The sequence below is a fragment of the Acanthochromis polyacanthus genome, chromosome 2 (genome assembly GCF_021347895.1).
Source record: "Acanthochromis polyacanthus isolate Apoly-LR-REF ecotype Palm Island chromosome 2, KAUST_Apoly_ChrSc, whole genome shotgun sequence".
NCBI classification, from domain to species: domain Eukaryota; kingdom Metazoa; phylum Chordata; class Actinopteri; family Pomacentridae; genus Acanthochromis; species Acanthochromis polyacanthus.
Window position 1 is genome coordinate 30157771 of NC_067114.1, and position 27083 is coordinate 30184853.

The window sequence follows — 27083 nt, forward strand, 5'->3', positions numbered from 1 at the left end:
AGACTAAAATATCGCTAAAAAGTTTTCAAGCTCTCATGAGGTGGTTTTTCAGACGTTTCGATATTGAAAAATATCACAAAAGCGCAATGGAAACACTTTTTCTGCAATTATACGTCACCGGATGTGTCGTACCTGGTCACATGACCAGTTCTCTAAGAGTAAACATGGCGACGTATGTGTGGACAAAGAGGAGAAAGAGACTTTTCTTGCCATGATTCTTGAGGAAAAACATCACTGCCATACTGGACAGCAAACAGCAGAGGAATGCAGAGTGTTAGAAGGAGATAGAAACAGGTTTTGGGCGTCCATCTTCCTGCAGTGAAATCTCGCAGGATGATATTTTACTAGAGTTACGATGCTTCTGCCCAGAACAACCTTCAATGGAAACACGTTCAAAGCGCAAATATACTTTGTCAAAATTTTAGAAATATCGCTTTTATTTTGCGAAAAACTGTAATGGAAACCCAACTAGTGTTAGTGTTTTTCAAGGATAGTTTGGATGTTCCTCTTTGGGTCACCTGCATGGACACACCGAAAGATTAAATGGTGAAGTATTAGTCAGAATAAAATCTTCTTTTAAATTCCAAATTTGACTTCACATTGACATTTTTTCTATAGATTTTGAATACATTCACTTTATCTTTTTGCATTTTTATTGATTAGTTTTATATACTGTATTTATTAGTATTTTTATTACTGTTTTTGCTTTTTTTTACTGATATCTTTATTGTATTTTCTGAATTGAAGAGTTTATTTTATGTAATCGTCGTTGCTCGTTTTAAGTAGAATTAGCCCGTTGGTGTTTTTACAGGGCCGTGTAAAGCTTTGTCTTGTGTATATGTGCTTCACAGTTGCATTATTTCAACATGTGACTTTAGGATAACAGACTATGGAAGTGAAAACACATCTGCTGCTCAGTGGGATGGGATTCAGCAGAGCTTCATGAACAGTTTGTCATTCAGAACCATTTTACATTAAATGATACATGACGCTGTGCCGGAGAAGCAGCTAAACCCATCCAGGGACGTCTTCTCTGATTGGATTCCATGTTGCAGAAGTACGGTTTGTTGTCCTGTCATGTGCCTGCTGGTTGCCATGGGAACCACGCAGCCAGCTTTAAACTTGTGCTGGCATGCAGACCTCAGTGGGTTTAGTCTCTGAGCCGTTTCACTGCAACACAAAGGACTCCTTATTATCATTATTATTATTGCTGACGGGTATTTTGTTGTAATAAATTCACCCCATTAGTGTGTAATCAGTCTGCCAGACAGTAATACAGTGAATATTAGTGGGTCTGTGGATTGATATGATTTGCCAGCGTTCGCTCATCCCATAATGTTCAAATGAGCTTCGGCTGAAGAAATGAGAAGTCTCCCTAAATAAGCCAGTTTAAAAAAAAGAAGAGCAGAGATCCCCAGTGGGAGCTCAGCCAGCTCAGTGTTTAGATTCACTTCTGTTTCTGTTGTTTGGAGCTCCTAAAGTCCACATCCAGCTTCTTAACTGGAAAGAATGTTGAAAATAAGCTACCACAAAAAGTTAACATAGCTTCATCATCCATTCTGTTTTGTGGCAGGACGTTAGACCTTATAGACATCCAGAATGGTTTATTATTCTAAACAACTTCCACAACTGTTGTGGCTTTTGCCACAAATATATTTTCTGAGATGCTCCAGTAGAAGTGACCACATTATTCCAGTTTTTCTTTTTTTGCCAGACTTCACTAGTTACCAGTTAGTTTTAGAATTGATTTTAAGATTTTATTGTTAGTTTTTAAAGCTATAAAATAACACATTTCTGTTTGAGATCCCCTGGCAGGAACCTTCTGATAGTCTGTGAGTTCTAAGTCATCCATTCTGAGTTAGATTCTAAACTGAGCCAGTCTGTTGTTACGGAGCTGAATGTGCCTCTTGGATGAAATGAGTCCAGTTGACTTTTACTGAAGCTCTTAGGATAACCTTCTGTTTCTGAATCTGACCAGAAGTTATCAGACCTTTGCTGCCTCTAAGCTGCAGAAATTCCCTTCCAGAGGACCTCAGGCTGCAAAAGTCAGCATGTTCTTTTGTAATATTAGTACTTTTATCCTACAGCCTTTTCCTAGTTGCTTTAATTATGGCTATTTTATTCAGTTATTGCATATATTATGACCTAATTAGCATATCTTACTAATTAGTGGTTATTTTTATTTTGCTCCGTCCTAAATTGTTTGTCCTTGTTATTTTAATATCTGCTTGAATCTTTGTTTTAGAAAGACGGTTTAAAAAGCGTTATCTCAGCTGCTGTAGAAGTAAATGATCATTGTACTGACTGTAAACAACATTATTGCACTTAGATCACGTGTTCTGGGTAAATATCTACAGTGGTGGAAAAAAGTTTTCAGACACCCTTAAAGTTTTACACAATCTCAAATATTATGAAATATTTGTGAAAAAAATCTTTGTCTTTCTAAAGGTGTGGCTGCATTAGACAGACACAAACAAATACAAGTGATATTGTTTGTTTATTGTTTACAAGAAAAACTAAATTCTACCAAAATGACCCAAAATGTCTTATTTTTATAAATTTTAAGTTTTTGATGGATTTTTTTAAGGTTATGTTGAGTATTATTGCTGTGATTGGACTAACAGAAATTACACTGAAGACCTAAGTGTGATTCTTAATGCAATATAGGCCTACATGTAAATGTATGGGGTGTCCACCACTGTATAAGGCTTATTAATTCTTTAGTCTCAGTCATAGGTCTGCACATTGCCAAATAATATATTTTCACAATTTGTTTTTGTATACAAAAATATATAAATATTAAGATTATTATTGTAATAATAATAATAATAATGGTAATACTAATAATTGCAAGAACTAAAGCCTGTCATGTAATTAGACATAACAAAGCCAGTTATCCTTCAGTGTTTTTGACTTGCCCTCTCCCCCTCACACACACGGACACACGCTCTCAGTGCCTGTCATCCTGTAATGGCTGCCACTGCTCATTGTTCACATCCTTCTTTGTCTTCAGCCATTTTGAGGAGCAGCTAGTTAGCAGCTAGTTAGCATCCCATCCACACACACTGGTGGCAAGGAGCTAGCCGTGCTAGCTCTACCGTTAGCTTAACGTTAGCGCTGCTAGCTCAATAACGGGACAAAACCCGCGATGCAGAGCAGCTTCGGTGCTCACATCGCCGTGCTAGTCTGTTGTTAGCTCAACTGGCTGTCAGTAAACAGACTGTTGTTATAGCGTGTGTTAGCTGGTGGAGGGCCGTGCCGTGCTAAGTGTTAGCTCCACTGGCTGTCAGTAAACAGGCTACATTGTTGTTAGCTCTGGTGTTAGCCGGTGGAGGGCCGTGCTGTGCTAAGTGTTTGCTTTAGCCACGCTGAGCGAATCTGTGATGAAGAAAAACAGAGAATAGCAGCTCTGGAAAATATCTCATTTCCGTCCCAAATGTCAGGGTTATCTCTGTGTAAACACACGAACTGCACCAAACCGGGCCATACTGAGCTATATCAGGCCACTTTGCTGTGGGAAAACAGAGCCGAGCATTTTAGGGCAAATACTGAGACAAAATTAACACATTTATTATAAGGTGTAATAGGCTATAATAAAAAGAAACTAAATTATTTAATGTAATCAAATTTGAACGTGAATTTAATTAGAACCTGGATATTAGAAGCTATAAAATAGTCTAGGCTATAAAATATTTCAAATATAATTTACTTTTAAAAAATAAATAAAAATATATATTAGCTTTTATTGCTATTACCCTAAAAGCAACCATAAAAAAGTAGTTTCATAATTGCATAAATTTGCAGTATTATTAGTAGTAAAATAAATTGTTACTGCTTGCTATATGTTGTAGCAGAATTACTGTACCATATCTAGTCATAACTTTATTAATTCATACGCTATAAAACAAAACCACATGGGCCACATCGTAAATGTTTGTGTGTTTTTATTATTGTTATTATTATTATTCCACTATGAAAATATATGTACAATAAATAATTTGGATTTTCACTATTAAAGAATCTGAATAAATAAAGTAGGTCTAAACCTCGGGTCGTCAGCAGGGCTTCCCTCTCGTCTTGTGTCGCTCAGAGAGAGAATGAATTCATTCTTCAGTTTAGCTTTTCTGAAAACAGTCCAGCTTTTTTCTGCACCGTGACTCTGTGAACAGTTCCTGAGAAGTTATGAAGGATCCACGAAGCTGCACCAGAACGGACAAGAGGAAACAAATCCACACACACTGATAAGGATTTAGGGTTTTACCAAAAAGGAAAAAGAAGTGATCAAAAAACAAGAAAGGCAATAAATACCTGAAAATTTGGACAAGGTGAGATTAAAAAAATCCACAACGTTTCGATCGAGGAAAAAAACTATTCCTTTTTGCTTTTTAAAATTAAAAAATAATAACTGCATCTCTCTTAAACTACATTATAGCCTCAAAACGAAACCAGCAAGAAAAAAAAATATATATTTAAAAATGAACAGAATTTTCATTCAGAAATGTTTCAGGAATGTTGCCGAGAAGCTTTTCTGCTTTTTTAACAACAGAGTCCTTTTGTCTGCTCCGCTCGATTGTTCATCCACAGGCCGGTCCACACACTTCATTTCTCCGGTTTTAGTCTGTCTGGAAGCAGCCGGCCTCAGAAGTTGAGGTGCTGCAGGTCTATGGTGCACAGTGTGCTTGTGAACAGGTCGAAGTCCTCCTCGGAGAAATCCACCGGGCTGTCCAGGGAGCTCTGGAGGCTGGGGGACAGGCAGGCGTCCCCGGCGAAGAAGGTCAGGTCGGAGAGCGCCGATGAAGATGAAGAGGGAGCGACAGGAGGAGCAGAGGAGGCGGTGGGTGTGATGGAGGAGTTCCGCTGCACTGGGAATGACGCCTCGGACGCGGCGGCGGCTGCTGCGGCGGGCCCGGCCTCGCTCAGCTGCATCAGGCCCGGGGTGTCCGCGGAGTTCGTCGCGGTGAAGGCCGGCGGAGAGTGGTGGGAGTCCGAGGAAGCAGGAGCCCCGGACAGCGGTGGGCGTTCGGGACGGCCCAAACGGCCTTCCTCCTCCGGCGTGGGTTGTGCATTGTCCCCGCTGTCATTAGTGTAGGCGGTGGAAGCAGCGACCGAAGATGGATTGCCTCCCCCCGGCTCTCCCTCTGCTGCAGCCTCCCCGGTGCCAGATGCTTCCAGCGGCTGGCTTGAGTACGGAGAGGAGGCGTCGGCGCCTTCGAGCGGCTCGAACCCGCCAGGGTCGCTGGACTCGTGGCCTCCTCCGCTGCCGTCCCGGTGGTGCGTGGTCTGCCGCTTGTGTTTCATCCGCCGGTTCTGGAACCAGACTTTGACCTGCCGCTCGGTCAGATCCAAGAGGGCGGCGATCTCCACCCTCCTGGGCCGGCAGAGGTACTTGTTGAAGTGGAACTCCTTCTCCAGCTCCAGCAGCTGTGTGTTGGTGTAGGCGGTGCGCAGCCGGCGGGACCCGGCTCCTCCAGCGTCCAGACCCGCCTGGCTCGGATCTGCGCGCAAAGACAGACAAATAAGGGAAATAGGCAGAGATAATTATGTGGAAAATCCAAGATGTGTTTTGATTTTTAAAATGTTGCTTCTATATTTTATCTGAACTTTGTAATCCACAATCTAGGCTTCATGAGAATCACTTATAATCCGTTCAGTTTTATTGCGTTCAAAAAATAAGCAGCTTCAGCATCAAACACAAATCCCCTCGGCTCTTATGTCTGTAATAAAATCGTAATAAAAAACAAAAAGTGTCATAAAAATACACCTTGCAATTACAGTAGCAGCCGAAGTCATAAATGTAAGAGCAGCCAATTTGGTGATTGTAAAAAATAAATAAAAACCCCAATAATTTCTCTGTCCTAAAGCCCGGAGAGCAGCCAGCCTGCTGAGAGGCTGCAGCGTGTGACCAGAGAAATGCAACGAGAGGAACATAAATAAATCACTGCACTGGACGGAAATGTGTATGGAAATGTGGGAATGTCGATGTGAAACAAACGTGGCAGTATCTGTCAGAAGCATAACTAAAACTCTGCATGGCTTTTTGAATGAGATCAGAAAAGGCAGGAAATTGCGCAAGAAAGGCAGAGAAGAAAACAAGAATTTCCATTAAAAATGAAAGTGGGTGGGACTGAAAGCAACAAATAAAAAGACTAATAGCAAAAAAAAACTTGAAGAATGCGCTGATTGTCATGGAAGTCAGTGTGAGAAACAGAAAGGGCCCAGAAAATCAGATTGTGTGCAGTGTGTTTCCTGTGTGGATGCAGCTTATACCCCCACCCAGCCCCCACCCCAACACATTCTGCTCGCTCGCTTTGCCTTGCCATGATTTTTCCTACCTCCATCCAATATGGCGACCATCTCAGTTGTGTTATGAATATATAATCCCAGGATGATGCTGCTGATCTGAAAGCTAACCACGCAGTAAACAGAATAGTACAGCTGCAGCAGCCTTCATCCGCAGGTTGGAAAAGTAAAGAATCCCCCTTTGTGCGTCTTTACGCACCATATATATAGAGATATTCAATGCATAGAATTAATGTATTTTGGAAATTTGGGCTTTTTTGTGCAGAAATTACAGTGTTGAATATCTGTGTTAATTCTTCAAAGGACAGGGATCATGTTAGACTTTAATGGCTGCATTTTTAAATGCATGATGGAAGAGTGTGCACAGCACTGCAGCATAATGCAGTGGTCTAGATATGGCTTCCCTGTTGACACAGCATCACAGCACTGCACAATACAGACACACACACAGATGCAGGAAAAAACAATGTCATATAACAACATCCATGTAATAACTGCTGCATTATTTCTGGAATGGCTGTGACATGAAAATGCAAATAGAAAATCACAGAGCATGCTGCACACATTTAACACTTCCACCACACACACACACACATCCACAGTGGCCCGCGCATCCCAGCATACCGACCTGTGGGTGACTCGATGCCCGCCGAAGCGTACCCAGAGGCGGTTGGCGACGGGGAGGATGAGGCGGGGGGGATGATGGATCCGCCACCGCTCGAGCTGTTCCCAGGCTTGGGGCACTTCTTGGATGACTTCTTCTCCTTCATCCAGGGGAACTCGTGGGCCAGCGGACCGGCCGAGGTGGCCGTGACCGGGGCAGGGGCCTGGCCGGGCGGGCAGGGCTGCTGGGCGGCTCGGTGGTGCGTCTGGAGGCCATTAGTGGCGGAGGTTCTCCGGTTCTGCTGGCTCCTAGTAGCCGATCTCGGCTGGCTGGCTGTGCAGGGGCTGAGGCTGGGGATGGTGTGCTCGAAGGGAGGCGGAATTACTGTCGACTCCTTGATTGATGAAGTTTGAAATGACTCCAGGACGGCGGGGAAGGACGTCAGGCACTCTGCTAGGGACGGCTGGCTGTTTATAAAACCGATCTCCCTCTCAAATTCAAAATTCATAGCTCCCTCAGACCGGTTTCAGCCTCAAACGGCGAGACCCCCGAACAATCCCTTCCCCAAAATAAAAAAAACAAAACACATGCACGCACGCACGCTCGCACACGCACACAACACAATATGCCCCCCTAAAAAAATAAAACGAAATGAAAAAACGCACGAGCATGTAGGCTCTCGACCGCAATGGCGTAAATGCGGTGGCTATATAATAATTGTGTATATTGGTGATATTACTAGCGTATGGGGACCTGGGTAGGCTAAACTGAAGAACTATGGGGCGAAATTGCAGCCAATTCCTGGTCATGTGACCCAAAACAGCCAATTGGGGGCCCGGGCCTGGCGGCGGTGGTGGCTGTGGGAAGCAGCATTATTATTTTTCCACCAAATAGCTGTGGCAAACAGGGGCTATATCAGGGGATAGCTGCTATTGTTTAGTCTTTACGGGGGGTATAATGTGGGGAGAAAAAAGCGACACAGCGGCCGGTCGCCATGTGCGCCGTGTGGGCGACGGGTCGGAGCGTCCCGGCCCGCTGATGCGCGCAAACAATAGAGCATCTCTCGGACATTTTTTCCAGTCTTCTGGGTGATGTAGTGACGGCTAACATTGGGTGAACGGAGCTGGCCAGAACCGTTTGCAATATGTCTCCTTCAGGGGAAAAAAACACAATGCTGTTTACACTCTCAGCTCATTAATCTCACAGAGGCTGAAATCTCTCCAACTTAGGCGCAGAAAACTTGGAGAGGGTTTTAGATGGCGCAGCAGCTCAGGAGGAGAGGATGGTGGAGATTTCTACTCAGCGGTAGCACAAATGGAGCAGTTTGGTTTAGAGACAAACTGAAGCTTAGGTTTGAGGAGAGGCAGAGAGGGGGGACCTGTGCGTGTGTAAGTGTACGATTTTTGTATTTCCAGGCTTCTTTGCGTATTTATGATCGATCAATCCCTGTGCGTGCGTCTGAGGAAGAGAGCAACCTGCTTTTTTGTCTAAATATACTCTCATCCTAAAATAGCCTCCAAAGTCCTTCTTGCAAGATAGCAGGGTTCCAATCTCACCCTCTCCCTCCAGTGTGATGTGTTAAAAATGTTCGGTGTGTTTACGCAGAGAGAGAGAGAGAGAGAGAGAGAGAGAGAGAGAGAGAGAGAGAGAGAGAGAGAGTTCACAGCGAGGTCGTTCCGTGGAGCTGGAAAAAAAGGAGAGCTCCCCGGGCCTCCTGTTCTACCTCATGATAAAAATAATACTACAGGCGCAGCTATGTGAATCCTAATAGAAAGTGATACTGTGCTGAGTGGCCTTCAGCCTCTGCACATGTAGATTTTTATAAAGATCAAAAACTCTGGAGTTTAGCAGAGGGTATTTTGGGGAGGGCCCGGAGAGCCCCGAGTGGGAAAAAAAGAAGTGCGGTGATCAATCTTTCTCTCCCTGCAAAGAGCCTGACAGCAGCCCCTCTCTCTCCCTAAATAACAAGAAAAACCTCCAGCCTCTCTCCCTCTGCCTCTCTTCTTTTAGCGCCACGATTCGACGTATTTTATTATTTTAGGCGTAGCTGAAACACACACAGGCGCGTCACGGTGAAGCATTTTATCTCTTTAATACATTAAAAAAACACTCAGATACCAGCGATAAATGGATGTAAGAAGTTTAGCTCGCTTCTTTTGCTCCCTGTCGTTCCCATGCCGTTTGGTTTCACCCCCAGGCTCTGAGAAAGAAGCAGAAATGTGTGTGGGAGTGGGAGCTATTGAGCGTAGCAGAAAGGCCGAGCACACCGCAAACACAAGCCCACACAGAAAACACGAGCTGCAGCATCACAGCCGCTGTGATTTCCCCATCTTCCTTCTCTTTTTATTTTATATTTTACTTTTTAAAATCTGTATGTTTTATTTTTATTTTTATAAATTACTTTGGAGTTTATTGGGAGTTTCATTGGAGAGCAGAAAGTGTTTTTGTCGTCGCAGTGCAGACGTGGAGCGCATGGATTGGTCGATTGGAGACTGGAATTTGTGATTTTTTTAAAATTTTTATTTTATATTCTATTCTTTTTAATTTAATTTGACTTTATTTAGGCTTTACTGGTAATAGCAGGACATGTATTTTTTCTTAGTAAGAACATTTAAATTTAGCTTTTGATTAATCTAAGTAAAATAAATAAACAACAAACAAGTGAGAGCTTTAGGTGTTATGTAATAATATAGAACATAACATAATATATTTTGAATAATCTTACATTGTGTTCAGTTCACTAATGACCCAGATTTTATGTTTTTCTTCTGCTACCAGCACTACGTATATATTTATATTTACCATAATAATAATAATAATGTTTGATCGGTACTGGATGGTAAATCTACGCCTAACATACACCTACTCTGACATATTTCCTGACTAATCTTACACCTAAACTGCCTCCTTGTGAAACAGCACTTAGACTTTGTGAGCTCTCCTCTGTGTACCTGGCTGTGAACGCTCTACAGAAATAGCTGTACTCTTTTCAGGAGTGTCTGAAGCCAAGCCGAGCTCTCCATCTGTTTTTATGAGGCTATAAATTAGATCCAATCTCTGCTTATTGGTGTTTTTATTGTCTGTTAGTCCAACGGAGATGTAAAGGGAAGTACGGCCATTATTTATGGGAGTCTGATTTATGTCCTCAGTTTTATGCTGCTCTCAGGCCTCCGAGCACGCGCGTGCTCGGAGAGAGAGGAAGGGAAAGGGGGAAGTTAGAGGAGGGGAGGAGGGGTGACGGGTTAGAGACCACGTGACCGGGCCAAGGCGCAGGCCTCGGGGCTTTTTTTTTAGTCATAAACATGAAGACATCGCTATCAGGAGGATCTGCACGTGTTTGTGTGAATGGAGAGGGAAGAAAGCGGGAAAATGTTACCCAAAAAGTTCAGTAAGAGCGTACAACAATCAGCTTTTTAAAGTCATAAAAACAGTTTTAGGGGGTTCTAAAGGGTGGATTTTCTGCTAACACTAAGCCAAGAAAGGTGTCAGATAAACCCAGCTCCAACCATCTGTGTGGTTATTGTTATTTCCCACTCACTTTATATTTCCACAGTTTTCATCCACTCCTCTTAGTGCTGCTTCACATTTTCAGAGTAAATAAGTAGAGCTGTTTATGTCCCAGGTCCTAAACTCTGCTCAGTTTAACTGGGGTGTTTGGACAACAGCTATCTTTATCATCTTAACCATGACCTGAGTGTTTTTTTTCAGCACCACTGACCGGTATTGGCACTGGGACACTGAGTCTGAGCTGTTTTTGTTGGTGAACATACTTTATCTTAGCTCCAGTCTACAGTTGTCACACAAAAACAACAGAGCTTAACACAGCAAACCATTGGGCAACTCTGGAGGCGTTAAATATTTTAGATATCAGGTTTTAGTAGGAATAGTTCCTGCATCTGACTTTAAACCATCTCTGGGAAGCAGCCCAGTATGTGACATTATCATAGCGGATCACTGGTGCTCATAATACACAGCAGCTCAGCACACTGTGGTTTGTTTTCTCTTTCTGTCTGGTTACAGCAGAAAGGTGCACATCTGAAGTTTTTCTTTTGGTTTCTGTCATGTTATGGGTGACTCTTGGATTGAGTTCTTGAAAAAGTTTTCTGACAGCCATGCCACATTTCACCCCGCAGGCTTTGACCCGATATTCAATCCTGGCATCCTGTCAGGTCATCTGTGAAGCAGAGACAGTCACACCTCCACCTGATCTGACATTCACCAGCAGCACTCATCACTATGACACATGAATATCCCCACAGCAGAATGAAGGCCACATATTAAAGCATTTAAGTAACATAATGATGATGTCTTGTACATTTAACATGTTTTGTCTTCTATTAGACTTAACTGCTTTGTTTTGTTGAGATTATTATTTTAAAGGGTTGGGCAGATTTTTGCATTTATTGAATAGTCGTCTTACAAAGCTGATAATCAATAAAATATACATCAAGTTAGTTGGGTTTGAATTCTGCTGTGCCGTTATTCACTAAAAGTCTGAGTGCAAAGGCTTGTTTGTTTGTTTTCTTGACGATCAGGACTAAAGGCTTTGGCAAGTTTTCACCTGACAGACATTTCTTTTATCATTTATCAAAACATGAGTCCAGTTTTTCCCTCTTGAGATCCTTAAAAAACTGACGATAGCTCTGAATAACATAACATTTTATTAAAGAATTGTTCGACAGACAACTCTCTCAACAATGAAAGAAAAAGGAGCTACAAAGGACAAAGAAAGAAGTTGTTTTTCTCCAAAAAGACTCGTTCTTTTTTCCAGCTAATAGTTTGTCTAAATTTTCTGACTATGCACGGCTGGGTCACAATCCCCATCCTTGCCTTTTTCCCTGTACAAGCCAAGACATTTATGTACAAGGGTCATTATAGGAACATAAAAACTACTTATTTTCTTCTAAAATACAAGAACTAAAAAAATGTAACTTCAGTACAATGGACAAGAAGAAACACAATGTTGTTTTTTTTTCTTTCATAACAGGTAAATACTAAAAAAGTACAGTATTTTTTCTCGATATAAATACATGAAGGATAAATAATAATAATACAAAACAGAAAGTCTTTTTAAACTGGCTATAACAAATAAATATTTATATATGAATGTTCACTTGAACACACATTGGCGAAAGACGCTTTGATTGGAGGGCCTTCCGTCTTCAAAATAAGATTTTATTATTATTTTTTTACCTTTTAACCATCAAAATGTAAACTCTAAGTGCAACAATGATGCCCAGATGTGAAAAGCCTTTGTGTAAAATGTGCACTTTTAAGCACAACCCAGTGAATGGATGTCCTTCCTGAACATCAGTGAGTTTAGGGAGGTTGTTTTCAGTCCTGGACAGAGAAACAGTCTGGAAGGGTTTACCGTGCCCTCACTGGCGGTTCAACTGATGAACCCGGTTGCTTTAAAAGTGCTTTGTACACATCGGCTCAGATTTCTGGGACATGCATTTTTGTTCAAATATATACCCTGTATCCACGTTAAAAGTCAAGATATGTGAGAACAAAACAAAACAATAGAAAATGTGGACTTTACGCATTGGTGTCCGCTAATGTATGTGAACCCTTCCAAAGTGATAGAGAGAGAGAGGGAGAGAGAGGGGGAGAGAGAGAGAGAAAGAGAGGGAGGGAGAGAGAGAGCGAGAGAGAGGAGGGTAAAGACTTACCCAAACATAAATAAATAGTGTTCTCCACTCTTATTATTTACCCTGTGTCGATGATGTGCTAAAATAAGAACATTAAAAATTTCTCTTCCATGTCCTTTCATGTGTTTGTTTGAAGTTGTCAACAGCTGGCGTACCCTGCCTGGATGTGTGTCAACCAAAGGAAGCTAGCTTAGCGTTGCTGTGTGGAGGTGTGACCAGCTAGCTTAGACTGATGTGTGTCTGTGGGAGCTAGTGTAGCCTGTGAGCTCGTAGCTTCTTAAACCCTGTTCCAGTGATGGGAGGGGTGTGCTGATGGATGTGTGTGGGGGGGCACAATCTGTGGGGGATTGTGGGAGATTTTGCCTCCTTCAGAAGCCCTGTGCTGCTGCCACAGACAGCAGACAGTGGGTTAGTAGTGACTGGGTCTGGACGGACAGAGATGGGTGCAGCAGGAGGCAAAAAGAGACAGCAAGGGGGAGACCATCCGGTGGTTTTTATGTGCTCTGTGAAACGGGGGGAACAGAGGAAGATGAGTGCTGCCGGCTCCAGTCATATATTCCTGTTCTCGCTCCCTCTGCCCGGCTGATGGAGAGGCAGAGCCCTCCACATAGCTCAGCTCGGCTGACAACAACATGTGTTGCCTGGAGGGGGAGAGAGCTCAGCGTCATAAATCTAACCACCTCGTTAACTGCCCATTAAAATCTCAACTATTTCATTTACCAGGCGGGATGGCTGTTTGTATATGTGTGTCTTAAGGGGGACATTTTATTATCAAAGTATAATTTTAAACCACATACTAGCTCTAACAGAGTCATTATAGGCTTTTTTACTACATGCTATCTGAACTCCTGCTGCAGTTTGCTCCACCCACACAGAGCTGCTTGGAAAAGCCCAGAAATCCTTTTTAGTAACTAAGTATGAATTCTGCAGCCATTTTTCTTTCATTTTAAACTTCTCTTTGTTGTTTATAACAAATATTTTTAATCAAAAGCAGATGACTGTCCTAACATCTGCTGTGCCCAAATCCAGCAGTCTGCAGCTCCGTTTTCTGATTAACTGTGCCGTATATTATTAGTCTAATGAAAAGTGACTAAACAATGGTGCTGCCAGTATGTCTCTGCACCAGACGAGCCTCCTGACATTTTTGGGGATGGGTGGGGAGGGTGTCTCCTGGGGGACAGTTGACTGTACACCTCACCTCCCACGCTGACAGTGTGCCTCACTGCCCAGGGACCAGTGAATATGCTGAGAGAGTGTAAAGAAGTGATGTTAACGGGTTCTTGGACAAGTTGTAGACCTCTGTAGAATGACTCAGGAGTTGTAAAATTAAAGCTACATATCTGCTATTGTACTCTAAAACGTAGGAAGTATTGAATGTGTGAGCCAAGTTAAAAACTCTGATAAAAGGCTACACTAGTAAGTGGCTTACAGATTAAGTTCCTTTGCTGAAGACTATCTTTAATACCTTTAGAAATGTTGGCAACTTCTATTGATTTCAGCACTTTGACACTGCAGAGATTTTCCTTTTATCAGCTTATTGGGCAACATGACTGGTTCTGGCCCATCTGTGCTACTTGATACTAGTTGCAACCTGCCTTTTTAAAATGAAATTAGCTGCTCTTCTAAGGTGGCAGGGAAAGCACTGGTTCTAATCAGATCTGATGCCGCTCTTTATGAAGGCAGTGAGAACAGGGTGGAGCAGCACTGAACACTGACTGTTCCTTTGTGGCTGTAGAGCACCGGACAAACCACCGGATGGTTCCTGTCGCTCTGGTTTTGTCTGTCCTGCCGTCCCGTTGCAGCAGTGGAGTCCCCACGTGTTAGTTAGTCTGTTAGTGAGTCAGGTCGTGTTACTTGTTGTGTGTCGTCTTCACTATTTCCTACGTTGTCATTTGTTCCAAACCTGCTACAGGTGAGTGAGCTTGGGTGCTTCCTGGATTCTGCCCTGAGTCGAGGTGTGGTGCGCCGACAGCTCGGTGTACGTTGGGTGTGTGGGTGGGTCACAGGGGCCCGGGGGGCCCCCTCCACCCACATGGTGCTGGTTGGCGGCCGACATGGGCCCTGCGCCATTGTAGTCCATGGTTTGGTGGTGAGGAGGCGTGGGGCCGAGGTGGTTTAGCCCGTACATGGAGGGCCCCGAGCCAGGCATGGGTTCCACATAGCTGCCGCCCCCCACGTACACTGGACTGGCCTGCATGTTGGTGGGAGTCCCATAGCCAGCGCTGTTGGCCTGCACTAGGCTGTGGTGGGGATGGGGGTCACCATAGTCTGGGTCTGGGGCGCCATACTTCTGCTGGGGGGGGCAGCCCTTCATGGGGACGTTGGAATAGGCAGTGGACATGGAGTAAGACACTCCTTGGTGGGGCTTGCCAAAGGATGGCGGAGACGGGGCGTCGTAGCCGGGGGCCCCTCCTCCACCTCCCCCCATGGGGTGCATGGAGTTGAGGAAGCTGGCGGAAGACTGCATGGGCAGAGGAGGGGAGCCCGTCGGTGAGGGCCCTCCAGAGCTGGAGCTCAGGCCCTTGGACTTCTGGTCCTTCTTGTACTTCATGCGTCGGTTCTGGAACCAGATCTTGATCTGGCGTTCGGACAGATTGAGCAGGTTGGCCATCTCCACGCGCCGCGGTCGGCACAGGTACCGGTTGAAGTGGAACTCCTTCTCCAGCTCCACCAGCTGGGCGCTGGTGTACGCCGTACGGGCCCGTTTAGAAGACGCCGACGAGCCTCCGGTAGGACTCTTCTCCCCGCTACTACCACTCTCAGCTCCTCCTGATGCTGCAGGGAGGAGAACAAGCATTAAACTAAGAAAAATAAATGGAAAATATAATTCTAAATTCTAGTAGGTACGGAGAATAAAAAGAAAAACTGTGAGTAGAGACATGAGGGCACATCCTCCAGAAAGTCCCTCCAGAAAATTAAGAGATTGAAATTGGGAGAAATGTACAAAAAAAGAAGAAAACTGTGGATATTAAAAAAGGAGGATATCGTAAGAAACAGGTAAAAAAAAAGAGCAAATGAAAATTGAGAGAGCAAGAAAGGTAGAGAATAACCCAATCAGGCTGCATGCTGGAGGAAATTGAAAGCATTCAAGTTGTTAATAAAGCAGAGGGGGTCCAGGCAGGCCGGCTGAATTATCCCCTGATATTAGTTGTCAACACTTCATAACAGTGGCAGTTATTAAGAGACGGAGGCCCTGGTGCTGGCCGAGGGCAGCAAAATTGCATCTTGGCTGGAAAGACAAACCCCCCCACAGCAACGGCAGCTGCAGCACCAGGACTGAGGCTGACCTGCTCCCACTGCAGTCAGCTCGCCAAGAAAACTTAAACTTCTCTCCACATTTATGTCAGAGTAACACTGAGTCCTAAAAGAAGCAGAAATCTGCCCAGAGACACTCAGCAGGAAGGAGGCTAAAGGCATTCTCCTGCTGATGAGGATGAGGCGTGTTAAAAGGCTTTAATCACTTTGATTTGACTGATTTGTTTGTTGCTGATGTTGGGTGAATGTCATGAACTTTTAACACCTGCTACATATCGGCTCATTGTTCGTCACTCTTAGTGATTACAAGCCATAAATGTAGAGATTATTTCAGAAATTATAGCTTGCTCTCTCAGCAGGAACAATTTAGTTTTCAGGCCTAAAACTCCACCAGCTACTTACAAGACAGGTTAAAGTCAATTACACCGGCTGATAAATGTGACATAAGAGCTCAAATACCCCAAAATACAAGCCACAATTAACACTAGAGCTGCAACCAATGATTATTTCTATTTTTGATAAATCTGTCAGTCATTTTCTTGAATAATTGATCAGTTGTTTGGACTATGAAACATCAGTAATGGTAAAAAGAGTAATAGAATAGAAGTACAGAAGAGTAAAGAAGCCAGAAAATATTACATTTAAGAAAGTGGAGTCAGGGAAAGTTGACTAATCAATTATCAACAGTTGATTGATTAATCAGCTTCCAGCTCTATTTAACCATCATGTTACTCCTAGTTATCCTGCATCCTTCTGTCACTTCTACCTAGAAGTTGTAAAGTTTTTCTTTGCATGAAGCTTCTTATCATTTCCCTAAAGGCCATAATTCTGGTAAACCTCAAATAAATCAGATAAATACAGAGTTTCAGTGTGTTCAGGTGAAAACAGAAGTTAATCTTATTCTAAACTTATTCTGACCTCTTTCACACATGTACCTTACTGACAAAATGAAAAGAAAAAATGACTGTTTTGCAAGTTAAATCACAAAAGTCATAATTTAGACAACCTTTGAAGGAAAGGAGTCTTTTTCCTTGTCTTCCATCTTTGTTTAACAGAGCAGCGGCCATAGTTAAAAGGACAATTCTTGGATATTCAGAACATAACAAAATCTGTCAGTGTAGTGTTGTTCTCCAACTAAATGTTAAGTCCTTAGAAGAGAGATATTGGTGAAGCATGAATGTTGTGCAGTGAGGTTGTAAACAAGCTGGCGGTAAAGCAGATAATCTGCGTTCTCCGGCCAGTTTATCAGATCGGCCTGAATGAAACTAAAGCACACCTGTAGTTAGTCCCACCTGAACCTGAAGGTTATAATATTCAGGTAAAAAGGTGAAGCAAGAAACCTGCCGTCAAACTGTGAGGGATATTGTTTTTAACAGTCTCATTGTTCTCCTTACTTTCCATATAAATCTGACTAACCTGGCTGCTTGTTTACAGCTTATTTGTTGCTGTGTTTTGAGCTCACAGCGGTTATTTTGGTAGATAGCAGGTTATTGTAAGGACAGCCAATGGACAGAGCTGTATGAGTAAAATTGGGTTCGCAATGCCTCATTTGAACCCAGTAACTAAACAGCTAACATGCATGGTGGTTGTTTTCCTGCTAACTTAAACAGCAACTCGTGATACTGTGGTAGCTCTGAGCTGCTTTTCCATCCTGGTTTTATTTTCTACTGATCTAGTGTCTCTGTAAGCATGCAGGAAGCTGCTGTTGTGAGCAAGTTGCTATGAGCTAATGTGCATGCTTGCTATGTGTTCATGCTAATAATAGCAGATGCCGTACAGTTCAAAGAAAGCAGTGTGATCCCATCTCTGTCTGCGCGCTGTAAACAGTTGGTTCCAGTGTTTATTTCTATGGGCAGAGACAGAACTAACCACTGTCGTCTCTCTTCTGAATGATCGTTTCCAATGCCATCAATAAACAGCCTAATCTCCTCTCAGCTCTTTGTCTGGTCAGCTCAAAGCTTTCTGAATATGAATGTCAGGCTCATATTCATTATGGCACAACATATTTTTCCTCATTGATAACTACCAATTCAAATAGCATATCTGTCTGCCTCGATGACTGTGTTCTTAGCCTGCTATCAGACATGCAGATGATATTCAGATTTATCATCCAGCTGCAGTTTTTTTCTTCCCATTTGCTAATATCTTTCATTTCAAATGTCTCCTCGTCATTCTCTCTCTCTCTCTCTCTGAAAATCTATTCATCTGTTATCGTACATGACATTTAAATTCGCTCTGTTAATATCTTCCTACTTGCAGAGGCTTTCTGAGGAGGTGTGGAGATGTAGAGGAGAGAGAGCAGAGCCACCAGGAGGAGGAGGAGGATGTTCAGGGTGAGGAGGAGGAGAAGGTAAATGAATGACAGAAGGTGCACTCTGCAGCTTTTTACCATCTGGTTAGCAAACGCTGCTGTTACTGTAATGAACTGCTCACTGCTCAGTCGTCATTATTAGAGTCTGCTAAAAAAGTACCATTAATGTTTAAGTATCAAGTCTTTTTGTTCTTTTAGTCAATGTTCGACGCTGATTCCTATGATCTCCAGATATCGAGTTCTCTGTTCTTCCAACCTGTGCTGAACTGATAACTATAATACTTTTCTGTTTTGTTTTAGATGGCATACAATGGCAGTTTGTAGTTTTATTTATGGTTCATGATGGAGCTACACTACCAGTCACCTTCTCATTCAGTGCTTTTTATTTATTTGCATTATTTTCTTAATTGTAGATTAATACTGAAAATTAACACTTTTTTGTTTACAACATAATTTCATATGTGTTCTTTTATAGTTTTCATATCTTCAGTGGAATGTATAAGTTAATTAAATAAAGGCCACTGAATGAGAAGGTGTGAGCGGTCGTCTTCACAGACAGCAGTTTTTCCGTCCACTCGGTTCTCCTGTGCACTTCTGCTTCCTTCAACACAAGTTTCCTGATACAATCTGTGAAAATAATTTCCAGTACCAGACTCTGTAGGCATGATAGTACCGAACTTGGCAGCCTCGCCCTTGATTCCAGGAAATCACTACAAAACATAATAAACCGTTCCATCGCGTTGACTCTAAATCCATAAGCTGCTCTTTCTGCACTTCTGTATGTGTACAGTTTCAATGAAAGAAGACAGAATGAATTAGCTTTGTCACCTTATAGGTGCTGGGAACTACTACTTTTCAACTTTTTCTGTTTTTTGCTGTAGACAGAAGCAGGCTAACTGTTTCCTCCTGCTTCCAGTTTATGCTAAGCTAAGCTAATATCCTCTTGACTTCTGCTCTGCAGTTCACACGATAGCAGTATTACTGTAACTCCTAAAAAGGAAGTGAAGTCCTGTTTTTAGGCTGCGTTTTTGTTCTTAATTTGTTGCATCCAAACATCCATGCTTAATTCATACACATCACACACTACCTGACTCTCCTTTCTTGTGTGCATTTGAATTTTCTTTGCTATTAAAAATATACATTTCTTCCTTCTTTTTACAAATTTACTTGCAAGGTTTTCAGTATTTGTCAGACAGCCCTGCCTCTGACCTTTGACCAATTTTATACCAAAACTACGGAATGGAAATCAACCCTACTGATGGTCTATAATTAGTCAAAAGACTGAAATGAAATAACTCGTGAAGTGGTTTTGATTTTAGGTAAATACTTTTCTGTCTTCACAACAATGCTGAATGCCTCAGTGAATGCAGCTCAGCAGACACACTAGTTCAATAACAGCCATATTGGATACAGAAAACTGACGTACCACATGCAGAACAATCAAACCCAGCCTGTAGCTGCCTGTGCTCTCTTCCCTCTCTGAACTAGTGCCTGTGGAAAACTGTTTTGCCATAATAGCCTAAAAACAGCCTTTTCCATCCTCTGGGGACTGGGCCTGGAAAGAGGATGTTGATAAGAGAGGTGAGGAAAGAGGGATGTGGTGATGAGAAGGAGAAGGCGGGATAATAGGAACAAAGACGCTAATGAGGAGGAAGAGGATGGAGGAGGAAGAGGATGGATGGCTGAGGACCAGAGGGATAGAGGGCTATGGAGGGGACAGACAGAGGGACAGAGACAGGTGTAGTCTAACACACCGTTGCCAGAGTTGTTGCTGGGTGAACAGTTTTTCTGCTTTGTCGCCTGCCGACACTCCTTCATCCAGGGGAAGATCTGCTTGGCCAGGGCTGGGTTGGGCGGCAGTGAGGAGGAGGATGATGTCGAGGACGATGTGGAGGAGGAAGAATTGGAGGACTTATTGGGGCCTGATTTGGAGACTGAGGAGGCCCCAGCACTGCCACCCGGCTGCTGAGCCCCGGTATTACCGTTAGTGGGGTTGGGGGGCAGTGGAGGGGACACCTGGGAGCCGGGGTGGTGCTCAGGGGGCAGGCTGGGCCGCATGCAGCTGCCGTTCAGCTCCTTGGTCTTGGCTAGCTGCTGCTGCTGGTGGCCTCCGCTACTGCCCAGAGACTGTAAGGAGCAGGCGGAGCGCTGGTACGAATCCACGTCCAGATGGGTGGCCGACTGGAAGGCCGGCTGGTGGTGGGACACTGGGACCGGGGCATCGTAGCCCCCAAAGCCGTTGGCGGCCGCCGCTGCCGCCCCCTGCACCTGGTAGGACGAGTAGCCACCGAAGAGCGTCGAGGAGTTGTCGTAGTAGGTTGTCTTCTGCATTTCTGAGAGAAGTGGCTGCTTGTGCTCCGGTCCTTGTTGAGAGCCACGGCCGGAAGACCATTTGGTACCGGGGGTCACGTGACGGTGTCTCTCCAACGTTCCCCTGCAGTCTGACCTGAGAGGTTAGCGGAGACAGAATGAAGAAATGAGAGAGATAAATCCATCTTCCTGCAGTGAAAGGCGCCATGACATGAATAGAAACCGCTGCTTTTCTTTCCTCACCCCTCCACCCTCACCCTCCTCCCCTCAGTGCACAGCCTGCAGATGCTCCGGTGGAGGGGGCACGAGGAGGGCAAACTGTTCCCTCTGCGCGCACAAACATGCACACGCACACAAAGCATGCTCACTTATTAATTCTATATCTTCATATAAATGTTACCTTAATTCAAACAGCAGCAATTATCCTCACTATTATAATTATATATCAATAAATAGAAACCTGGTGGTTTACTGTAGTTGTATTATTTATTAGATTTTATTATTATTATCATTATTGTGTTATTTATTGTCAGTATTTAGCATTTAATCCAAGGATGGATTGTTTCGCTTCAGAATTTAGGCATTAAAATGAAATTAAACGTCATATTATTTCAGGTTTATTATTTTTAAACGTTCTTCTAATAAAGCATTATTCCATGCTGTGTGCTGTTATTGAAGCTGACATTTTGTTGTGTAACGGCGGCAGTAGATGTGTGTGTGTGTGTGTGTGTGTTTTCCTTTGTGACTGATGTAGGTAGCCTACTTCTGTCAACCTTTTGCTTTCCACGTGTGATTTAGTGTTTTCCTCCTGTTACCTCACTCTTCCTCACGATGGCTGCTGCTGAATAACGGGACATTTTTTTTTGCTTCACTGTATTTTTTTATTCTTTATTTTTAACTGGGGTTAATGCATATTATTGCACGGTGGTAAAATTTGCAGATTTTCTGAACGGAGTCCGAATTAAGAAATAAACAAAACGCGCGCTGTTAATGGAGGTCTGTCAAAGTGGCGAGGTGAAATGCAGGCTATAAATCACACCTCCATGTGTGACTTGTTGGAAATATTCTGCATTTTATTTTTGTTAATATTAAGGGATCAACATAGAGTGGGAAAAATAATAATTACGCACAAAACTCGAGACGAATCATAGATGGATGGAAAGAAAGGAAAGAAATGCAGGAAGAAGCTTCACGACTCAGTGATCCATTAGAGTGCTCTATCGTGGCCCCTTCAGGGGACCAGAGAGGAAAAACTAAGCCCCCACGGACTGCCTGTTCTGGGGTGGGCCTGTGGCTGGAGAGCACCTGGCATTCACTCTGCTCCGGAGATAAAAACGTCTAAAAGCTGCTGCAGTTCAGCCAAACTTAAACTGCTGCCGAGAATTGATTTTTTTGTGTTAAAATCAGAGCCACGCAGTTATCACGTAGCTGCCACTTCTGCTCCGTTAATGTCGTGAAATTAGAGCTCCGTTGTGATTTTTTTTTGTGGTCGAGTTCGTTGAAGAGAAATGTAGAAAAAATATTAAACAACAAAAAAAGGAAGAGATATCAGCCCTGAGGCACAAAACACTGAGAATAATGTGAAAACATGTCGTCTTTCGTTTCTAATCACATTTAAAACGCCTATAACACGTGCAAGAATACATTTTATGCATAAAAATAATAATAAAAATGCAGTCTCTATTCGTGGATGTTGATATATTTTTTAAAAGCTACGAACGAGGCATTTGTTTTCTGCAGACAGACAGCAAATAAATTAATTTTCAGCAGTTCCACTATGAATTATTTTGCTAAAAATAATAAAATATCCTCCTTTAAACCTCTTTTAAATGTATCACCATATATGTTTGTGCTTCAGATCAGACAGAGCAGCTTTACTCCAGCTCTCAGCACGTCACACATGTCAGCCATTTATCTTTCTGCTAGACAAGCTGGAATCCTAATTATTTACTCTGAGGAATAGTCCCGAGGAGAGAGAGAGGGAGAGAGGCCGTGGCAGTGGGTGTAGGAGGAATATGTTATTAAATCATATCGCTGTTTGGCCATTAAACGGGACACGTAATGTCTGTGCCCCTGGCATGTAGGGCTGCAGCTTAATACAATCACCAACTTTAGACGCCTCCCTGAATAATCCACTTCCACTGACAGAGAAACAGCCACCCAAACAACAACAACAGAGAGGGAGAGGTCGGCCTTGGTGTCCAGTGTCTGGATTTTATCCCGGGATATAACATTACAAATGGCGCCTGCCATGAAGAGCTATGCAGGCAGAGAGACAGAGAGAGAATGCATTAACTTGGACAATCCACGTATTCCTTATCCCATTAACACAAAGAGAAAGAGGGAAAGAGAGAGGGGTAATTATACAGAGCCGAGAGCAGAAACAATAAAGGACTGATCACTGCTGTGGCTGCTATCTCCACTGTGGCCTCAATTCAGCCTGAAATCACCAAATTATAGAATAAAAACAAAAAAACACCCTCAATCTAAACGTTTGAGGATTAAAATAGTGAGGATTAAAATAAATGTCACGTATTGGCAAATTGATAAAAGGGAAGCCCGTGGGAGCAGAGGAAAAAACACGAGAGGGAGAAGTGGATGATCCATAACAGGAACGGTCGGCCATTGCTTAGTAAATAAATAGAGGATGGACAGAAGAGAGGAAAGAGGACAGGAAGAGGACAGAGATGGACGGCAGGGAGAAGGGGAAGGGGGGCGGCTGGTGGCGGGTAGCTACGGCAGCTTAAAGCGTCGTGAACTCTTCTTGAACCGGGATTCGAGTCATACGGGCCATAAATCACTGAGCCGTTCACAAACACCGCATGTATCTCCGGTTTGTTGTCCGCCGGCTGGCCCTGCGCCGGTGAGCTGGCTCCTTACCTTCCCTTAGCACCGGCGGTCCCGGTCCAGTCCGGCTCGGACCCAGCAGCACCGCATCACAGATACAGGTCCTCGCGCACGTCCGCCGGGGTAATCAATAACAATGATAAATAATTAAATAATCCGCTCCGCTTTCTCTCCCGTTCGGCTCCTCTCCTCCTCCTCCTCCTCCTCTCTTCTTCTCCTCTCCGCAAACCCCGCTGCTCCTCCGGTGCCGTCTGGAGACTAGCACGGCTCTTCCCGACCACCACCTCCAGGAGCCGTAGCAGCAGCAGCAGCGGCAGACCGGGCTGCGCGCACCGGGCACCGTGTGGCATGAACGGCCGGAGCTGCTGGGAGAGGAGCCGCTGGCTGGGGGGGATTCACGGCGTCGGTGGGGGGCTCGGTGTGCGACGGGCTCGGTATAGGCTCACGGGCAGGCTAGCTTAGCGCACGAGCTGAACGAGCTTACCGGGAGCCTGCCTGCTGCCTGCTCGCGCCCCCCACCCACCCCCCACCCGCCCTCCACCTCCACCCTCCGCCCCAGCACCCAGCGCTGCCTGCACCGCTGCTGCTGCTGCTGGAGGAGGACAACAATGGCCTCGGGTTTCTCTCCTTTTTAGCCTCTGTCGCTCACACAGACACTCAGTCAGTCAGGAAGCCGCAGAATGTCACCCCATCTCATTCTGGGTCTTTTATTTCCCTCTCCGGCTCTCCTCCGGTTCTACTGCCTCTATTCCCTCCGCGTCCTCCTCTCTGTTTTTGGGTCTGAGCTCCCGCCTCGCTTCGGTCTCTGGAAGGCTGTAGGTGGACTTAAAGCTCACGGCTATCAGCAGCAGTAGTAACCTATAGTAGTAGTAGTAGTAGTGGTGCTGGTTGTAGTAGCAGTAGCAGTAGTATTAATAATAGTGGCCTCGGTGTTCTCATGGCGCTGTTACCGGGGATCAGCAACCCTCTCCCGGCTGTAACGGACCAAATAACGGGGCTCCACTCTCAGAACGCGACGGTTCCCTCATTAAAGAGCTCAGCGTCACTCACAGATTATGCTAATTTGTGTGGCTGAAGTGAAACACGCAGGCAGCTGTGTGGCTCAGCTAGCAGCCAGAAAGGCCACTTCTCCACGTGTCTCCAGAGTTCTCAATAACGTCTTTGAATCTGGACTTTTTTCTTCTATTGTAGTTGTTTTCACACAGACTGTACAGCCTCTGGGTTTATTCATCATGTGAGCTTTGGCCTGACTTTCATGCAACACAAAATTAATATTATTTAAGGAGTGTATTTGGGGAAAACCTGTTAAAAATGCTGATCTACAACAGCAGGCCATATGCAGATAGGCCTCCTTATATAAGGCATTAACTGTTCAGGATTAGTATAAGACTAAGTTTAATTTTACAGCCACTTCTCATTAGCTGAGTATTAATTAGGCCTTACTTTAAACATTTAACTTAAAAATAGATTGATAACTGACATCAAACTAATTTGCAGTCCACTGGAGTCTACTCAACATTGAATCTAACATGAAAAATTAATAACAGGAAGTCTAATAAATAAACAATGATAATATACTATTACATTATGTGTGGCTGTTATGAACTCAATATGGACTGATTGAAAATTTGGGGATATGTATTTACAGATTTTGTGTCTTCAAACCATTTTGGACTGTCTCTGTAAGTTTAAATAAAGTTTTTATTTGAAGGTAAATCCTTATCTGTCTTACTTGATTTCAGATAGATGCTTTAAAGTAAAGGTCTAGCCCATGTGTCGTTAAAATGTCAGCATTTCTTCTGCTTCTGCGCAGCAGAAAGTAAATAAAAACAAAAGGAAGCCATATTGGAAGATAAATACAACAAACTGTAAATAAAAAGAAGACGTGCTGCTCTAATGAGGCTGCTGAAAGGGAGTGTTAGGCCTGTTTTCTAGTCCTTTTAAAGAAAAAAAAGATATATTACAAGAGAGTCTGTGTTCCTCCTCATGCTCTGACTTTTACCCGCTGGGGAGGCAGACAGGAGCAGAGAGCAACATTTGAAGAAAGAGCTTAAAACGAGGAAGAGTGACAAGAACAGGAGGAAAGAGACGCCGAGAGGAGAAACTAAAATGGAAATGAAAATATGAAGGTGTCTTCCAGTGTTTTCATTCCCCACCACTCGCTCTCTCCCTCTCTCTGTTTCTCAGTGTAGCTCTCTCTCCCACTTCCCTCTATTTTTATTATTCAGGACGCTACCCCTGTCGTTTATGGCTACGTAAGATTTATGAGTTCTCTCGCACCCAGCAGCGTGTGTGTGCGTGTTTGTGTGTGTGTAAACAGCCCAACTTTAAAACAGATAGCATTCGCTGTGGGCTGCTGAAATGAGAGGATGAGCTCCGTGTAGGTGGAAGGTGGGAGTCTGAAATGTGTCCGTCTGCAACTTTTCCCTTCCAGCCGGTCTTTGTGCGGACTGAGGATCTGCTAGCTGCTGCTGAAATACCTCATTACTCATTAACCAAACCAACAATCAGCTTTTTTTTGTCTCGGTCGTTCTTTATTTTTTCCACTGTGGGAAGAGACGTGCATGTGGAGAAATAAGCAGTGCGGATTACATGTATGTATTGACTTGTAAAAGCACGCCGGTGCTTGTGGAGGATGGCAGTTATTCTTTATTTTCCTTGGATGGAGACGCGCATCGACGGTCCGTGTTTCGGATCCAGTCACGGGTGTTGGGTTTCACAACTGAAACTTCGTGCCTTGCAGCGCTATGGAAATCCTCTTTCTATTTTTTTCTTTCTTTTTTTCCTTTCCCCTCTGGGACCTCAGACATGTCGGAGTCTGAGGATGACTCTAAGGAATTTCCTCGAACTGGGGTTTTAAAATCAAATTTTACGTGCAGATTTTACGCACGGCTTTACTGTGTGGAGACACTGTTGCTGTAAATGCAAACAGACTTCTGAAAGATGAAGAATGCTTAATTGTAATGCTTTTTCTCCTTGTTCTCCTCGGACTACTGTGACCTACTTTATTCTGCTGTCAGGGCTGTGTTGTGTATATCTACTAGCAGTGTTAGCATCGGTGTCATTACTGCAGTTGCAAAGTGCTGTTTTAATAACTGTCTCTCTTCTGATGAACTGACCCTCATGTTTCCTGCTACGGCTATAACCCGCGGCCATCACTCTGCCCCTCACACCTCTGGATTACATTATATTAGCACGCGTCATTACATTATATTGCATCACTCTCACTCACACACGCCCACACAATCACACACACACAACCTCTCACACACACATGCATTCAGCTGCAGGCCTACTAACGTCCGGCTATTTTGAGCAACAAAACCACCAACATTTCCACATAATTTCCACATTGATGTAGCATCTGCACGTTGCAAGAAGCGGTTCTAAAATTGTGCCATCATGGCGTCATCGAAAATATGCAAATAATTGTGGATAATAATAATAAATAGCAAGAATCCTAATTACTGGAGCTTTGCGCAAATAATTAAAAAGCCAAATGTATTTTTCCCCTTTAAAATATACATTTTTAAAATTATCATGCTTGTTTTTTTGTGCAATACGTGTAACTGCAAGATTTTAAAAAATCCACACTCTGAGGATATTTTAGCTCTAATTTAGTGCCCATGGATCACATGCTCAGACTGAAGGCCTCTTTCTAAGGTGCACATGCATCAGGAGCAGGAATGTAAAACAGTCCGACTCACCGAAAGACTTTCTCTTTTTTCTTGGTGTTTTAATGGACGCAAACGGCTTCCAGAAAGCTCCTAAGAACTGCAGGATGAAGGGGGGAAGAGAGACAGAG

At 43.7% G+C, this 27083-nt stretch overlaps 2 protein-coding genes across 9 annotated transcripts in view; both read right to left on the bottom strand.

The window, feature by feature from the left end:
- Positions 1-3927: 3927 nt before the first annotated feature.
- On the bottom strand, positions 3928-8488 carry hoxb2a (homeobox B2a). Its single transcript, XM_022195928.2, has 2 exons — positions 6929-8488; positions 3928-5495 (listed from the first exon to the last, which is right to left on the bottom strand). The coding sequence occupies exons 1-2, from the start codon at positions 7410-7412 to the stop codon at positions 4639-4641; spliced, it is 1341 nt and encodes a 446-aa protein (XP_022051620.2). The 5' UTR covers positions 7413-8488; the 3' UTR covers positions 3928-4638.
- Positions 8489-11546: 3058 nt separating this feature from the next.
- The window catches only part of hoxb3a (homeobox B3a), an 84876-nt gene continuing 69339 nt past the window's right edge, over positions 11547-27083 (bottom strand). For 6 of the 8 annotated variants that reach the window (XM_051938237.1, XM_051938240.1, XM_022195931.2 and 3 more), the window contains 3 exons: positions 26986-27052; positions 19876-20567; positions 11547-15330 (listed from right to left, as the gene is read on the bottom strand). In XM_051938237.1, coding sequence (XP_051794197.1) covers positions 14462-15330; positions 19876-20452 — 1446 coding nt within the window. In that variant the 5' untranslated portion in view covers positions 20453-20567; positions 26986-27052 and the 3' untranslated portion in view covers positions 11547-14461. Of the gene's footprint in view, positions 15331-19875; positions 20568-23311; positions 23789-26985; positions 27053-27083 lie in introns of those variants that run through there. The other 2 variants (XM_022195934.2, XM_051938255.1) reach the window with 2 other exon arrangements.